Raw genomic sequence first — 17,062 nt, 5'->3', positions numbered from 1 at the left:
GCATTTATTCCGAATTTCCTTCTTCTGTCCTCACTTCTTTTTGTGCTGCCTTTCTCTCACGGGTAAGTCAAGCCATGTTGTTGGCATGGCCACAGCACCTTGCCGAGTCCTGCAGGAAGGCGGTTCCTTAGCCTGAAAATCATGCCGTCATTTTGGTGAAAGGGTCAACGCACGTTGCGTGTTGGAGCGCTGCTATTTCCCAGGGGAGATAGGGTAGAGAGGTAGGTTCAGCAGCCCTGGCTTGTTTGCGTGAAATCGCATATTGGCTTAAGTAGGGGAGGAACAGGCAGGTCCAGGTCCCAGATGAGTACGATGCTCTGCTGCCAACCAGCAGAGAGAAGAGCAGACGTCTGCAGGGTTTAAACTTTAGATCTCCAGATCTAAGCCTGGCAGGTCTTGACTCTTGCAGACAATGTTATCAGATGGTCACGGTAGAGCCATCGAGAGCAATGCCGAGATAGGCTGGATGTGGATCACGTTTCTCTGGGCACCCCGTCAGAGAGGCGCTCCGCTCCCGCGTCTCGCAGGCGCTGCGGAGGTGGAAAATGCATGAAATTGATTTTGGAATGTTCAGCTTCGAGTGCCAATTACAGCAGTAGCTGAATACAGCTGCCAAATCCGAATTCTAGATGTCCTCTAGGGCAGAAAAGGCTTGACACTGAATGTCTGAGCGAATGTCGTCTGCGTAAATGAACGTTCAGGGTAGAATTTCAAGAGCGTCTCAGTACACAAGTTAAAAACTGTTGGTGCTTGAGTGGACCTGGAAATAAACCACTAGGCTGGAGCTTCCAAGACCTGGCTGGGTTGCTCATATACCATCTGAAAATTGTTGCATAAAAGATATTCCAGGAGATGAGCATACTGAGTATGGGAGCGTTGCTGGCAATTTCAAATCCATGTCGTGCCATGTCGTTGGACCAGACCAGGGAACATAGCTGTTGTCTTCATACTTGTTCTGCTACCAGACTTCAGTGTTACGTGTCAACAAGAAAACGAAGTATTGATGCCAGATCATGAAATATTGTTTTTTGCAAAGAGAAGGAGAGCCATTGGAAGAGGACCCATCCCACTATTGTAGAAGGAACTGCAACCAACTGTCTTGGGGCAGTTGTGGTGAGGCCCTTTTTCGAGGAGCTCTTGAATTCATTTTTACACTCCACTTTGCGTTCTCAGCTGAAGGGGCCCATCCAAGTTTTAAGCAGATTAATTGCAACCTACCTGGCCACGAAAACGCTTTGGGTTGGAGGCCTTTGAACATCTGGCATCTGGCAGTGAAGGGTGCATGCTGCTCGCACGGCTAGAAGTAGGTGGTCCTACAGGATAATCCCAGGAATAACCCTGTGGCTGTGAGATACTGGGGATGCTTGTACATGTCTTTGAATAATTGAGACCCTGGCTCTGCAAGGTACAGCTGAAGTCTCCAAGTTTGCTGTCCCTGGCATTGAGTGTAACAACAAACCTGACATTTGGAAAGGTTTTTTCTATAGCTGATCAGCTGTTGGCATCCCAGAAATCACACTAGCGGTACACCTTGAGGAGCAGTATGAGAAAGAGGGAGGTCTGGGGTCCTAAACCCACCTAGAGAGGAAAGTGAAAAGGCATTTGAGGGAAAAGCAGGGAAGGAGGGGCTGTAACTCACAGCTTGTTTTGTTCTGTTGCTGAGGGGAGCTGAGAATAAATTCCTCCCTCCCTGGCATTGAGGCTTTCCCAGCTCCACCTGGTTTCATCGTTTCTGGTTTCTTTGTCTGCCAATTCATTACAGTGTCCTGACATCTTCTGGGTACTGATGTGATGTCTTGTAGCACGATGCTGTACATCACCTGAGAGCTCACGGGCAGCGTGTGCTCAGTGTAGTTGTCAGACAGGGCGAGAGTTTACCCTGGAGGTAAGTGTGTGGCCTCTCTGATGTTTAAAAGTTGTAAAAAAAATATGGTGTTTAATAGTTATAAAAAAACCCAGCCAGGCAAGTGAGGTTTCTGCATCTGGGTCCCAGTGTCATCCCCTTGTTCTGTTACGGTCGTTGCTGCATGTTCAGGATGTACGAAGGAATCTCCGAGCTCTGGCTGATTGTAGTTTGGACTTTTGGTTATCAAGCACTGATTCTTGTTAAAAACCGTGTATATTTTATTAGACTGAACTTCTAATTCCTCTTTGGTGCCAGAAAGCTAAGGAAAAAAAAGCAGTTGCCTTTTCATTTTGGACCTTTCCCCTCCTGTTTCCTGTCCTTTATCGTGTCCTTCTCTGTTTTTCTTGGTGACATCAGAAAGGAAAGCAAAACACAAAACATTACTTTTCCTCCCACATTTAGCCAATACGCAACATTTTGAACGGGGTCCAAGTACATTTTTTTTTTTTCAGAGGAAGGCAGAGTTAGGCAAGGCAGTCATATATTTTGTATTTTGATGGGACTGCAGATACAGCGACACAACAGTCTTCTGTAACAGGACAGGGGCAGAGGCCGTGACCTGGGATGCACCAGCAGCCTCTGTGATATCCAGACAGGAGTTACTGCTGTGAAGTTTGCTTTCCAATGGTTGTATGGAGAGGGTGGAGCAAAGCATGGCTGCATCGAGAACTGAGGGTCCAACAGCGCAATTCACAAACTGGCCGGGACTGGGAACCCAAGGCTTGGAGCTCCCTAAAGGGCAGCCTGGGAAAGCCCCATAAATGCTGCCAGAAGGAAAGCATGGGAGGCTGAGAAAACAGATTGCAGGGCCCGAAAGGAGAGTATGTGCCCCAAGGCAAATATTGTGACTGTTTCACACTTATGGTGACGCCTGGAGTCTTGCTCCAGGTGCTGGCAGGGCTGTGCCCGGACGCGCGGCAGATGCTCTACGCTCGGGATTTTGCTCAGCTGCCATCCCGATCAGGGGACGACGCGGAACATCAAGTGCCACGAGACCTGCGATGCGATTGTCGGAGCTGGTGACAGCGGGGAGATCAAAGTGGTGGGTTAGTCCAGTAAAAGGGCAATCGCGGGCCTTCCCAACTGCCCGCTCGTCACGAATGCGTGAAATGTCCCAATGCGATGAGGTTCGGAGGGGCGGTTTCTCAACGCCTTGAAGGACGGCCCCGCAGGAGAGCCTGCAGGGGAAGAGGCTCTTCTCGGCTGTCCTCCGAGGGGGTCTCCTGCGTGGCTGGGCCCTCCCAGTGGCTGCGGGATGAGGGGCCTGATGCTCTCCCACATGTACATGCTGAAACGGGACAGGCTTGCCTGGGCGCGAACACGCTGGGGCCTCCCCGCCTCCCCGAAAAAGCCAGGTTGCTCCTTACTTTGTGTTTCATAGCACATAAGCAACCCAGAAGAAATGCAGCCCTGTCAACACTTTCCCAGTGATATGAGCTTATTTTTTTTCCTGCGTCCCCTGCTGCATTATTCACGACCGTAAAATATTCACCAGCCTCCCCTCTCCCCTCCACACTGCAAAACAAACCCCCAAACAATAATTCAAGCCCCCTTCCTTCCCGTGTCTTGCGAAAGGCTAGGAAATAAATTTCTTGCCGTGGGTTGTTTTTATAGTGAACTTTCGTAGCTAGATGTAATCATGGAGGCAAATTTCACACTGCATTGAAATGGACCCATAAACTGAGCTCAGCATCAAATTCCTCCTTCCCCAGCCTGCCCTTCCCGCTCTGCTCTGCCGTGTCCCCAGCTTCACGGGGCTCCGAGGAGGAAAGCTTCGCCACCAGCCAAACCACATTTACAGCGTTTTTCCACCAGAAGGGCCAAAGCTGTACAGATCGTGCTGGCGTGGTACGAGCTCCGCGTTGCCACCCAGAGAGGGTCGAATCCTGCCTGAGTCATCCTTCATCAGGCAGGGAGTCCCCAGCAAGCCAGGGCGTTGCTATCGAGGGTAGAAGTGGTGCTGGGGAGGCACGGGGATGCAGCGAGCATCAGCTTGGCTGCTGTATGGGTTTTGTTCGCTTTGAGCGCGGACAAGCCCTTGCTCGTTGCAACGGGAAGGAGGGAAGGTGGAAAACCCAAAGTCCTGTATGTTTTCCAGCAATTGCGTGGTCAGTCCTGGGGGAGACATATCCAGTTGTGTTTTATTGTGTGGGAGAGGACCATAAGGCACCGCAGCACCTGCTGGCTCTGACCTGGATCCGAGGTGCTCTGCTCCTGTCCCGGGAGAGCTCAGCCAGCACCGCAGGTGGGGAAGGAGCCCACCAAGAGGAGGGGGATTGCTGCAGCAGCTCAGAGACTGGGGCAGCAATTTGGGTCCCACAACAGTCTGCTCCTTTTCCTGGTTCTTCCTCTTTCCCCATCATGAGATTGGGTCTTCCAGCAGGCAGTACCTCTCCCAGAGGCAGAGTTGCCATCACCCCACAGGCGTTTCAGGGGGGCTGCTCAGGTGCTAGGTTTTGCTCACATTCGACTTCGGGTGGATGGGGTGGTGCAAACAGAAGGTCCAACATGTGCTCGGAGAGGTGCTTCAACCCGGGCAGCAGCGTAGTGACGCCCTTGGAGCGTGGATGCATCTGACAAATGCAGATGTGGTGAAATCAGCCTCTGAGCCAGCGCCGTAAGTTATCACCGGGGTTGAAGAGGGGCCTGTAGGTCATATTGTGTCCTCTCCCAAGTCGAGCATAGCTGGGGGTGCCTGAATTTCCCCAGCAAGAGGCAACTGGAAGGAGCCTGTGGTGTCTTGCTGTGGTGCACACCATGGGAGATGGGTCTTCCTCCACCTTGCAGACACCAAATGAACCTTTCCAACCCACGAGGAGGCCATCTGGCCGCCTTCTTCTATAGGCATGGGTGCATGGTTCCTGGAGGCTTTCTCCTCTTGATGACTTAACAACCCTTCTGCAGTGCAGGACCCAACCAACATATGGGAAAGGGAAGAATCACCATAAGCGCTTTCCCTTTTTAGCAGTTTTAATTTAAAATGACTTATTAGTTGGCAAAACACGTGTGTGTCCCCCCCTTTGGATAAACTTACATTTTGATACATTGCAACGAGCAGAGGGGGAGAGATGGAAGTTTCCGTTGACTTTATTCTATTTTTCTAGATTATAAAATATTTAAAATGCATAAATAAAATGCTCCATTGCAAAAATGCTGGTGTGTTTTTCCAAAGCAAGGCTGGGAATGGAGCTAAATTGAAATATAACCGTACAGGGTGATCCCTTAAAGTGAAACCAGTTTCAATGGGATTTAAGTGCCCGCAGCCTCCCTGCTTGAATATTTATGTTCTTATGGAGTGTGACACATTCTTTTTTCCCCCCCCTTTTTTTTTAATATTGCACGATATAATGAATCAGAGTCTTGTAGCCACCGCAGTGAATTTATGGTGCTACGTAGGTGTCATGAATAATGCTGAAGTTTCCTGGTTTTAATTAAATCTGTTCCGTTTATGATACTGCCATGTTGCAAGAGTGCGGCAGGAGGCATTGCCCACAGGACACACCTCTGTGTGCTGTCAGTAGGCACCGGCCGTGACTCTGCCTCCTCTTTGCGAGCCGTGGCTGGAGCCAGAAATAACAAGGCCTTGGCTTTTTGTGCGCCTCTGTCTCTCTCCTTCTGTCCTGATACTTCTTAGTCCTAACTCTCAAGCATCTTGTGGCATCCCAAAAGTGGTATTAGATCCCTGTTGGGAAATATTACTGGCTGCAACCACATAAATAGCAAATTCCGTGGCGTGGGCACATATCCACTGTGTATTATAGTGATGCGACCTCAAACTCTTTGTCACAGTATTGGGATTCAAGCTCTCCTTGTCAGAGAAGCCTGATTTAAACGTTCCCCCTTGTCTGGCTTTTGGGGAGTGCTGGTCTGACTATCCAGAAGGCAGACCACCTGCCTTGCTGTTGACCTACCCACTGCACTAAGCAGGGCACTGCCGCTGCAAGCTTCTCATGGGCGAGTGTTTCGTAAGTCATCTCCTCTCCAGAGAGCGGAGATCCCTGCCTCAGCCTATTGCTGAGCTCCCACATGGATGCTGTCTCCCAGGCAGTGGCTATTCCTTATTACTGTGGCTGAGTTGCAGAACTGATGGATGATGCTCCTGCACTGCACAGGGGCTTGGTAAATGATGATAACCACAGAGGATGCTCACGGCGTAGTTTTCATTCCAGGTGCTTTGCAAACAGGCTACTGGGGCTGCTGCAAAACCTTTCCACAGGTTGTCAGAGCAGCTCTAGTGGCAGGGAATAGACAAAAAATTGCCCATCTAACAGAAATGAGAAGGGCATACAGACAGTGAGAGATTTCACGTTATAAGGACTGAGATTAGGTGTCACAGTGCCACTGCTCGATGGGTTGTACAGGGAGCCAGGCTCTGGTCATCATGACTTGCTGGTGCTCTGAATCTCTCCTTTCTTGAGCTTAGACATAGTAATAAACACGGCAAGCATGTATGCAGCTTGTGTAATTCTAGCAGCAGATTTACTGGGACACCATGTCCAGCTCTCACACTCACGTGTCCAGAGAATGAAAACCTGGAGGATGTGCAGAAAAAATGAACAAAGTCATTTGAGAACTGAGGAACCTGCCGCACAGTGAGCTGCTGTGAAAGCACCAGTCTCTTTCTTCACATATTCGTGTTTAGTAAGTAAAGTTGGGGGCCACAGGTTACCTCCAGGTGGTAGAGGTGTTTGCTGGTCTCAAGTTGACCAACTGCACACAAACTGCCTATGACAGACCTGGCAGCAGATCAGAGCAGCGGTGGATCCAGACTTGGCAGAGCTGGGGTGAGAGATGGGCAGAAGGGGAAGGGATGTGTTTGAATTGCCTACTGTAAGTGCTAATTTAAGTGTTATGCCTGTATTTTTCCTAATTAATTAAGCGGAAGGTGAAGTTTGGCAGCAGTGGCACTCAACACACATTGCTCTCTTCACCTTGGAGAGTCACCCTCGTCTAAACCACGTGAACACGATGCTCTCATTCCGAAAGATCCTATTTGCAAGCTCATGGTGCCTGTTTGCTAAAATACTGTCGCTAAATTAAGGCACAAATTGATACCAACTCACCTTCCAGAAGCATCTTGGGTTTTCCACTGAGCGTCCTTGTCCCAGAACTGTCCAGAGCCAATGCTGTCCTCCTGTGGCTCTGGCCCTGCAGAACTGGAGCAGGACACACCAAGGACTTCCACCACTGTGAGAAGGAGTAGCCAGGCTCTGCCCACTTCTACTAACGAGCCTTTTGTTTTTCCTTGGTTTCTTTTCCAATGTGGTTTTAGGAGCACTTCTGGAGCTTGGACAAGACAGAAAACAAGATTCCACCCCAGCTTATCTTCCAGATCTGGGACAACGACAAGTTCTCTTTTGATGACTATTTGGGTGAGTTGGGAGAGGTTTTTTGGCTCCATCCCTGATGATGCGGGCAGGAACGAAAAAATTATGGAATCCTTCCAAGATATGAAGAAAGTGCAACAAGACCAGTTTAAGCCACTGAACAGGATTCCGTGTCAGCATAAGGTCAGGGCTGATGAGAAGTGGTTTGTGTTAGGCAGATTTCCAGCCTCAGCCTGCAGCAGCCTGTTCCTGGGCTGTCATAAGGCCGAGAGCGGCGTCAAATCCCACAGAGGCACCACCTTCCAGGAAGGCCCCAGGTCTCCGTGACTCATCTGAGTCTGTGCTGAGATGGGCTCATCAGGGCTGACCGTGTATTTGAGCTGAGACCACCAGGCAGGTTCGCTGACCTGCCTTGCCTTACTTGGGGTGTTTCGACATGAACCCAGCTCAGTCCAACACTTGCCTTTTTCAGTGCTAACCTCACTAATCATCCTCAGAAATCTAGGTTTAGGTCGAGAAAAAAAGAGAACAAAAGCCTCTAGTGGGAAGGATAGCAGAGCCATGCAGCAGATTACCTGTGCAGAAGCTGGAGGCTCCACCATTACGAGATTTTTGGTTGGATCTTGTTCGACCTTTCCTTTTGCCACTAAAAAAAAGTCACACATCAAAAGCTTCACTGATCAAAGTCCTTTTAAATCCTGTCCTTGGTTAATTACATAGGCTGAGTGACAAAATAACCTCTTCAAGGTGTGTTTCTCAGTTCTGGCTCTGCACATCAGGACCTCTTGACTGTCAACATTAATTCTTTGCAAATTCCAGCAAATAAAAGTGGTCTTTGGCTTTTGCAAAGCACTTTTTGTCAACGGACTTCAAACAAGTTTCACCACAACCTTGATCTGTGCTGCTGTTGTTACTGGTTGCAAGAATCCGTGGCACAGAAAAGCTGCAAATAGAAGCACAATATTGAATAAGAGTTGTCCACAGCACCGTAAAAAGTGCTGTCCCTCAGCTGAGCCACAAGGCCAGGCCCTGTGTACGCTCTTGGCCGCTCCCAACTGTAAAGCAGTTCGGTGTAGCAGTGTAAATTAAACACAGGCACTTTCAACCAACACGTGGAGAGCTGAGCTCGGATTTCCTAAAGGCTAGATAAATGTGCTAATTGCTGGGTCACTCTGTCTGAGAAGGAAGCTATCAGTTTTGTGGGATATCCTTCACATTTAGCCTGCTGCTGTTACCTGGGTGAGGCAATAAAATACCCTGTTTGGAGACCTGCAAGCCTCCTGCCCACTGCTTTCACACTGACTGCGCTCTTGGTGTGTACAATTCGAGTTTCACCGAAATCTCCTGGTCTTCCTTTAAAATCTCAGCCTACCCGGTTGACTTCAGCGCAAACCATCCAACGTTATAGCTGTGTAAGTCAGCAGATATTTTGCAGCATCTTCTAGAAGGACTTCATGACTCAGGTCTTCCAAAGCACAGTGGTGATGCCAACCAAGTGCTCAACTCCTAGGAAGAGACACTGGCTAAAACGAGCGCTGTGCCTGGAAACAAGGCCACGCTTGAGCCTGCTCTCCCCCTTGCTATGTGGGTGTCTGTCCAAGCTCCCCGAGGTCAGGAAGGTGCCACAGCAAATATTTCTTCAGGGAAAGTTTCCATGTTTTAAGGACCTGTTACACCGAGATGTCTTCCCAGTAACGTTCCTCCTTGCAGGCTCCATTCAGATGGATCTCAACAGGATGCCCAAACCTGCTAAGACCGCTGAGAAGTGCTCCTTAGAGCTGGTGGATGAGACCTTGTCTTCAAGTCATTTTGTGTCGCTCTTTGAGCAGAAAACCGTCAAGGGATGGTGGCCCTGTGTTGCTGAGCAGGATCAGAAGAAGATCCTGGCGGTAAGGTGGCCCCTTCACGTGTTCTCTTGGGAGACTCACTCAAAGCATTGAGGAGGGATGTGGCCAAGCACATGCAGGATGCCGTGGTCAGGGCAAGAATTGCAGTTCTGGGCTACAAATTTTACAAACTGGACCAGCTTTTGTCAGCTGGATGTTTTCCAGAATTTGTCCAGCACCGTGCAAATGCCTCAGAAGAAATTATTTGTTCCGTGGGGTTTTTGCTGTGGTTTTTGAAACACACCACCTACTCTGACTCTGTGTCACATCCACTCTTAGTGATACTGTGTTGTGACTAGTACCGGGGAAAGGTTCCAGCTGTCAGATTGACATATTTAAATGTAAGTGTCTGAGCGCCCGATCAAGTCTTTGGTGACTGTAAGAGAGTCCAGGCAGTGAATTAAGTCATTCAACAAAAGACCCCCGAGTTGGTTACCTAAGCTTGGGTATCAGTAACATTTGAGATGTCCTGGAGTATCTGCTGAGAACTTTATAGTTGGCAGGTGAGGGCTCTGTATGAAATCCACTCTTACTGTGCTCCTCATGGTCCTTGTTCGTAGTGGTTGGGTTAGGCTCAAAGTAGTTTTTCTTTCCCCAGTCAATATTTTGCATCATACACTCATTCCTCACCTCTCTGTTTTTTTTTTTATTATTTTGTTTTGCTTTGTTTTATTTATAAGTTTGTTTTTGTTTAACCCACCCAGGGCAAATTGGAAATGACTTTGGAAATTGTGGCAGAACAAGAGCATGAAGAGCGACCGGCTGGCGTGGGTCGGGATGAGCCAAATATGAACCCCAAGCTGGAGGACCCCAAGTAAGAGCATCTTGAATGGACAAGTATCCACCAGGACACAGAGTTCTTGAGCAGCAAGTTGAAAATCTGGGTTCCTAGTCTGAGGTCTGCTGTCTGCAGGGGACTTGCTCCCACGTAGGCTCCGTTTCTGAACTGCTGATGCTCAGACTGTACGAGCTGAGACAACCCAGGGTGGCTGGGGGGCTGGTCTGGACCACCAAGGAGGGCGTTTGACATAGCCTACCCAGAGGGATGTGGGTCTGCAGGGTGGGCAGCCAGCTTGTTACAGCAGGGCATGCTCATGGGGTTGGGGATACAGAGGGTGAAATGATGGTGAAACCTGGGAGTGACCTCAACTTTGTTTGGCTCCAGGCGCCCAGAAACCTCCTTCCTATGGTTCACCTCCCCGTACAAGACCCTGAAGTACATCCTGTGGCGGCGGTACAAGTGGGTGCTTATCCTGGCCATCGTGCTCTTCGTTTTGCTGCTCTTCCTGGGAATCTTCATCTACGCCTTCCCGGTACGATGGGTGTGGGAGAGGACAGCGGGGCTGACCGAGGTCTTAGGTGTTCCCCCAGGTCTGACCTGCCTCTGTGGTCACGGCGCACGTGGGTGCAGAGTCCCACGCTGGTCCCTGAGGAACATCCCGGTGGGCCGTGATGGGTCAAAAAGAGGGCCTGTGGTTCTGGTCTCTGCCACAGACTCACCACGAGGTGCTCAGCTCTTTGCGCCCGTGTTTCAAATCCGCGTCTAACGACGCGGAGGTTCATTGGTTGTTTTCCAAGAGGTTCGAGCAGCTGATGCCGGAGGTGTTGCAGGGTTGGCGGGAGAATCCCCGACGAACAGGCGGCCTGGTTAGAAACGCAGCCGCTTTACAGGGCTGAGCAGTGGCAAAACCCGCGTCTGTCCGTAATCGTTTAGAGATGCAGGGGGTTCAGAGGCGTTCGGGCAGCCCCGTCTCTTGTTGTCAAGGCTTGGAGGACGTTATACCCATGTAATGTCTGAAATGAGGGGGAGGGTTTTCACCTCATTACTCAAGAAAGTCGCTTTTTCTTGCCCTACCGTCAGTTCCACTGACAAAATGAAACAAATAAATAATGGAGCCCTGGCCTTCCAGTTTGGCTTAGGATGGGTTTTTGTATCCTCCTCTGTTTCTACAGCACTAGAATAATTCATGCTGGGTCTTGGATGCCATTTCCCCTCCTCTCAGACTGATAAGATAAATGATCCGCCTCTCTCTTTCCAGCACTTAACAAATTCTCCTCCTTGTATATGATTTTTTATTTTTTATTTTTAAATAAAAGAACTCATAGGGGTAATTTATAACTTCATGTGGGAGAACGTGGCTGCCTTTTGCAGATGGCTTTGTGTGCTTGCAATGTGCAACCGAAAAGCGAGGTGTGGAATTTCTGCTCGCCATCATAATCGCTTTCAGATGATTTGAAGTCGTGCGTGCTTGGTTGTTCCCATCGAGAAACAAGGGGATGGGGTTAGATCACGGCTCTCCCCATATCTCTGTCCTCGTATTCATGGGAAGGGCTGGGATACTGCTCCTGGAGAAATGATTCCAGAGGTGCTCAGTACTATGAAGGAGGAAATAATTGTGTAAGTGCGGATTTGTGCTGTGTTGCCTCCTCCCTGCCCTGTGCTCGGAGCCGTTCCTGGAGACTCCCCTTTATGTCAAGTAGCAGAAACCAAACCTTTTTGACCAAGAAGAGCTCAGTGTTTCCCTGAAGATGCAAGTGGCTTTGCATTCATTCCAGTGGTATCATATAAAAACAACGTTGGGAGGAGAAAAAATTCACAAACTATAAATATTGATTTACACTCATTATTACTTGGGATTTTTCCCTGTTTCCTAGCTAAAAGTTGTTGTATTTAATTTCGTTTTGGTCGGGTCAGTTTTTAGTCATATTTCGAAAAAGTAAGGCCATGTTTCACGGAATTTTTCTGGTTTTATGTGTTTGGCCAGCTTCCCCTAGATTTTTGAGGTCACTGGTTCTGTATCTACTTGGAGATTTAGATCCTTTCCCGTTTCATTAGGCACTAAACTTGGCAATGGCGCTGGTGATGGTTTGCTATGAAGGATGCCCCTGGCATCCTGGCCTTTGGCAAGGCTCACCATTACATCCCTGAGTCAATGCATGGAAAAACAATCCCTCCTCACCGCTCTTCTGATTTGTGTGCCAGGAGCACCATCGGGACCTCACTGCGTGTAGCACTGTATGCCGTTTCGAGGTCCCATGCTGCAGGTAGAGGGTTTTGTGCGTGTCCTGCCCCTCTCATCCTGGGCAAAGGGGTGGGTGATGGGAGGGAAACCTCAAGGGAATCCTCTTAGGGCGTGTGGACCATCAGGCTGAGGAGGCAGAGGGTAAGGAGCAGCGATAGAGGGGTGCACACAGAGGTGAGGTTACTGTTCTCCTGCTTCCGTTGCCCTTTTTGCCACGGCCCTGCGTGAAGAGCTCTTCCACGGCTTTCTGCTCCTTGGGACCTGCGCTGGGACCTCCAGAGTCCTCCTGGTCATGGCTTTTCAGCAGCTGGTCCTTGGCTCAGCAGGAGCCTTGGGACCTACCTGCAGCCTGAATGCCCTGCCTGCAGCCTGAACGTCCCTGCCTGCAGCCTGAATGTCCTGCCTGCAACCTGAATGCCCTGCCTGCAGCCTGAATGCCCTGCCTGCAGCCTGAATGTCCTGCCTGCAACCTGAATGTCCCTGCCTGCAGCCTGAATGTCCTGCCTGCAACCTGAATGCCCTGCCTGCAGCCTGAACGTCCCTGCCTGCAGCCTGAACGTCCCTGCCTGCAGCCTGAACGTCCCTGCCTGCAGCCTGAATGTCCCTGCCTGCAGCCTGAATGCCCTGCCTGCAGCCTGAATGTCCTGCCTGCAACCTGAATGCCCTGCCTGCAGACAGCCTCTCCACCTGGGAGCATTGTGTACCATGCAGCAGACGCTGCCAGGGAAGTCTGAGCCCTGGCTCCAAATCTTGCCCTGTTCGGACTCGGCCTGAGGACACGGAAGGCAGACGTCTCCCACCCGAGAACTATCTCTCCACAATATGCCCTGCGAAGCTTAGCAGTCCCATGAGCTAAGCCAGCCCTGCACAGGTCACCCTCCATCCCAGACGGACAGCAATCTTCCCTGAAAACGAACCCAGTACATTTTCATTGGCTTTTGGTATAAAAATGGGATTTTAAAAAAAATTTATTCCTATTCCCCATACAGTGATGAGAGCTTCCAACCACAGTTCCAGCCTTGTGGTCGGAGTAGCTGGAGGGTAAGAGCGAACGTCCCCTTTGAAAGCTGTGTGCTTCCACCTGAAACGGCGAAGGGCCGTCTGTGGTTCCCAACATTAGTGCCCAAAAACATTGGTTCCCAAAAGCTCAGGCTTTTCAAGGAATGAGGAAGCTGATGGCTTGGTCTTGTTCAGAATACCCATCAAGAGAGGCTTTACACTCCGGGGAAGTGTTGTCTAAAGGCTGTATTGCAGAATAGTCTGAAAAATAGCCTTTAGAGCTACTTCATGGAATCAGAAACCTTTGAAGATGTGGTGCCTTTGTGCTTCTGCTGTCCTCAGGACACTGAGTACGTGTGATGGATCATGGGCTGGAGTAAAGGTCTTCCCATTCCTTCTCTTGGGTCACCTTTAAATGCTCTTTCCCAGGAGAACTTCGTGCAACCAGCGGTGGTTTTCCAGCCAGGGAACGTGCCGTGGCTGCCCAGGTGGGATCTGGTGTCCCTGGACTGAGCAGAGGGAGACCTGCAGAAGTGGGGAAGGGTCTGGAAGTGCTTTGGGATGAAGAGGGGGTTCATCAGGATCCATGGGGAGCTGGGAATATGGCAGTACAGGAAATCTAGGCACAAGTCCGTAAGAAAGCAGTCATGGTTAGCACAACTAGCAAAGCAACTCGTTTTAGTGGGTGAGAGGCCACTTCCAGCTGAAAAGCCTTTTGGTTTTGGGTGGAAAACTGCATGGTATTGCAAATTTCCATAAAAAAAGTTGTCTAGTTTTACAAAATTGGGGAAAAATGTTGAAAATCTGATATTCTGAGGTTCATCATTTTTTCACTTGGGCTTTTCCACCCAGTCTTAGTGTCGGATTACTCGCTGGTTTGCCTTAGCTTTCTTTGCAGAGAGGTTGACATTATGGGCTGTACAAGTTAGGACCCTGGGCACAGCATTCCCTGGATATTTCCTATATGATTTCCATAGACGGCCCATAGATTTAACTTGACATCAGAAGACTCCTTAAACAACAGACGGGTGTATAATGAGATCCAGTAGCTGGATGTTGAATTCAGAGGAACGATTCCAGTGGAAATAGGATGCTAATTTTCGAGACGAAGCGTAATTAACCATTGGAACAATTTGCCAAAGGTTGTGGTGAATTCGCCGTTGCTCGGGGCGTCCACGTATTGAGATTGAATGTCTTCCTACAAGATATGCTCTAGTTCCACCCTACGCCCCTGTCCAGCACTGCTCGTTTAAGGCATGCTGCGGGGCTTTTTGGAAAGGGCCAGTGACTCTCACCGACTTTTCATCCAACCTTGCCGTAGCTGAGAAGAGATCAGCCTTCTGCCCTGGGAATGGTTGAGTGAAAGTCTTGGGCTAGACGCGAGGTCAGAAGAAAAGGTTATAAAAGCCCACCCTGGCTTTCTGCATCCGTAACGCGTAGGGAATACGGCGGTGAAGTTATCTCCCCGGAGCAGAGATTATTGTAAAGATTTTAATGGCTACCACCACAGAAAAACGTAACGCTACTTCCAGCTGCAGCCAGCTCTGCTTTGCAGCACGATGAAAATGTTTACTACCTTTTAAAGCTCTGTTTGTGTTCTGCAAGCCCAGCGTTGCTTCCATTGCCATTAATTCTAATTACAGCTCGCTTTCTGCGCTGATTGATAATCCTGCTTGGCTTTCAACACTTCGTTAATACAAATTCATAGCTGGACAGAAAACTTGCTACCCTCCAGAATGCAACCAGTCAAATCATAAAAAATAGGAGTATGTTGGAGGATAGACTCTGAAAGACAAATGGATGGATAATTAATTCAAAGGTTATATGTCGCTGGAGGCTTTTCTAATGACTTCTGGTAAACTGCCCTTTGCTCGCTTGATTTACGGCATTATTAGAAATCCGCAGTTGGCAACCTGCCTTATAATTTGCTACACGTTGCAATTTATCAAGATGCCTTCGCTCAGACTTTACTTTTGTTCTGTTCATTTTGTTGTTGGGCTTTTTTCCCCCCCTTTTTTCCCCCCCCGTCCCTCCAAGGATCTTGCTGGTAACTCGCACTGCGCTTTGTTTCCAAAGTTGTTTTTTTTTTTTTTTTTTTTTTAAAAACAGTGACAGAGTGATAGAACATCCTGTACCAATTAAATTCAATATGCTTGGGAGGGACTTCCAAACGGCCTAGTATGTGGTCGCAGGGGTTTGAATCAGAGCTACTTTAAATATAGCTCTTTCCAGACGACCTAAGCATGCGTCTCCGTCTGTGCGTTCATTGTGGTCTTGATAAGCAGCGTTCACGCAGCTTATTCTTTTTCACAGAGCTGTCATCTTCTTTCAGGGAAGGAATTGCACGTGTAACAGGCTAAAACACTGTGGCACCTCGTTTTCCGTGGCAGCCCCCTACTTCACCGTGCAGGAACGGGGACAGTAGAGATCCCAGGAAACAGGCACTGGGGTGTCTGCTCTCAGCAGCAAAACCCACGCCAAATGCTGACGCTGAAACAGATGGCTGAGGCATCGAGGGGTGTGGACAAGGCAGGGAAAACCCCCCCCCAGCAATAGGTTTGCTTTTCTTGACTGCCTTTGGCAGATTCTTTGGAGATAATCGAGGGACCTGCAGGCTAGGTTTGTGCTAAGAGACTACACCGGGATGGGGCAGGGCTCGAGAACCGTCCTCGTGCTGTTCAGCCCCGCTGATGGCTGGCGTGATCCTGGGTGCAGGGTTTGGCCCGTGGAAAGCAGCGCTCTCCAGAAAAACCTCACGGCACGGCTCGGTGGATGCTCGGGGACCGGGGCCAGGGCCCGTTTCCAAAGGATCCAACCCAACAGGCAGAGCGGATGAGGTCACCCGTTTTGGGGGGATCGCGGGGAGAAGGAGGTCAGGGCTTGGGCGGTGAATACAGCCTCGGGGTTTGGGGGGGAGCAGCACAAAGAGCGGGCGGAGGAGAGGGGGAGGCTGCAGCAACTGAGCAAAGGGCTGGACGTGTCTCCTCGCCTGCCAGAAAAGCACGTGGGTGCTGGTGGGGAGGTGCCAATGTCTTACAAGGGTGTGAAGAGGTGGAAATTTATCTTAAAAACGGGTGGAAGGAGAAATCACAGTCCAGGAGTGACTCCTGCTGCTCGGTGCTTGGTGCTTGTGACCAGTAGCCTCCACTGGAAGAAGGCAAGATCCATGTTTTCGTGTGCCTTGGGCTTTCTACCGTTGTTGCTAGTGGGAATGCAATTTTGGCTGGGGCTGGGGCTGGGAGCTTGGCCATCACACACCGAATACAGCCCCATCTGCAGTTCTGTGCCATGCCCCAAAAAACCCTCTACCCTCCACATGCCACCCTGCTGTACCTCCTTCAAATAAGCTTTTTTCCCTCCCCTCCTTTTTCCACCTCTCTAGAACTATGCTGCTATGAAACTGGTGAATCCTTTCCACTGAAGCTGTGCTGGAAAATGCCTGAAAGGTCCGGTGCCTGCCTGGGGATTTTGGAAAGAAGTTGTGGCTCTGCATTGGATCATATCAGCAGAGGGAGATGGAGAAGGAACAGCCTCCCTCAGGCCCTAGGCTGCTGCCAAAATGAAGATACAACTTACCCTGATGCCGTATGCAGAATCCCACCTACAGCACTCGCCTCGGAAGCAGCACGTAAACAATACCTACTCTGAATGATTTCTTATTTTACTTCTTTGCCTTTTTTTTTTTTGTTAAGCTGCTCTTATTTGTAAAGCTTGAATGCCAGTGCAAAACTGAAGAGGGTGGGGGAGAAAAGGGCCTTTTCATCGACAGTGCTTGAGCGTACAAAGACGTTGCAGACCTTAGCGGAGGAGTCGTGGGATGCTGGCGTAGGCAGCACGTGCAAGCCAAAACCTCTCAGGTTCTGAGCACACTTTTCTTTGCTCTCTGAACAAGCCCCTGTTTCCCTTTGCTGTGCAATGCGT

The 17,062-nt window shown here is 49.7% G+C and overlaps 1 protein-coding gene across 1 annotated transcript in view; it reads left to right on the top strand.

Annotated features, from left to right (window-relative positions):
- DYSF (dysferlin) overlaps window positions 1-16,562 on the top strand; it is a 101,461-nt gene extending 84,899 nt beyond the window's left edge. Inside the window, 5 exon segments of the mRNA XM_086464921.1 lie at window positions 7,179-7,278; window positions 8,944-9,122; window positions 9,824-9,933; window positions 10,285-10,432; window positions 16,524-16,562. Coding sequence (XP_086321047.1) covers window positions 7,179-7,278; window positions 8,944-9,122; window positions 9,824-9,933; window positions 10,285-10,432; window positions 16,524-16,562 — 576 coding nt within the window.
- Window positions 16,563-17,062: the final 500 nt, after the last annotated feature.

Source organism: Leptosomus discolor, chromosome 4 (assembly GCF_034619465.1).
Source record: "Leptosomus discolor isolate bLepDis1 chromosome 4, bLepDis1.hap2, whole genome shotgun sequence".
In the NCBI taxonomy this organism is placed as follows: domain Eukaryota; kingdom Metazoa; phylum Chordata; class Aves; order Leptosomiformes; family Leptosomidae; genus Leptosomus; species Leptosomus discolor.
The sequence above is the reverse complement of the archived record's forward strand: the minus strand, read 5'-3'. Positions and strand labels throughout refer to the sequence as shown.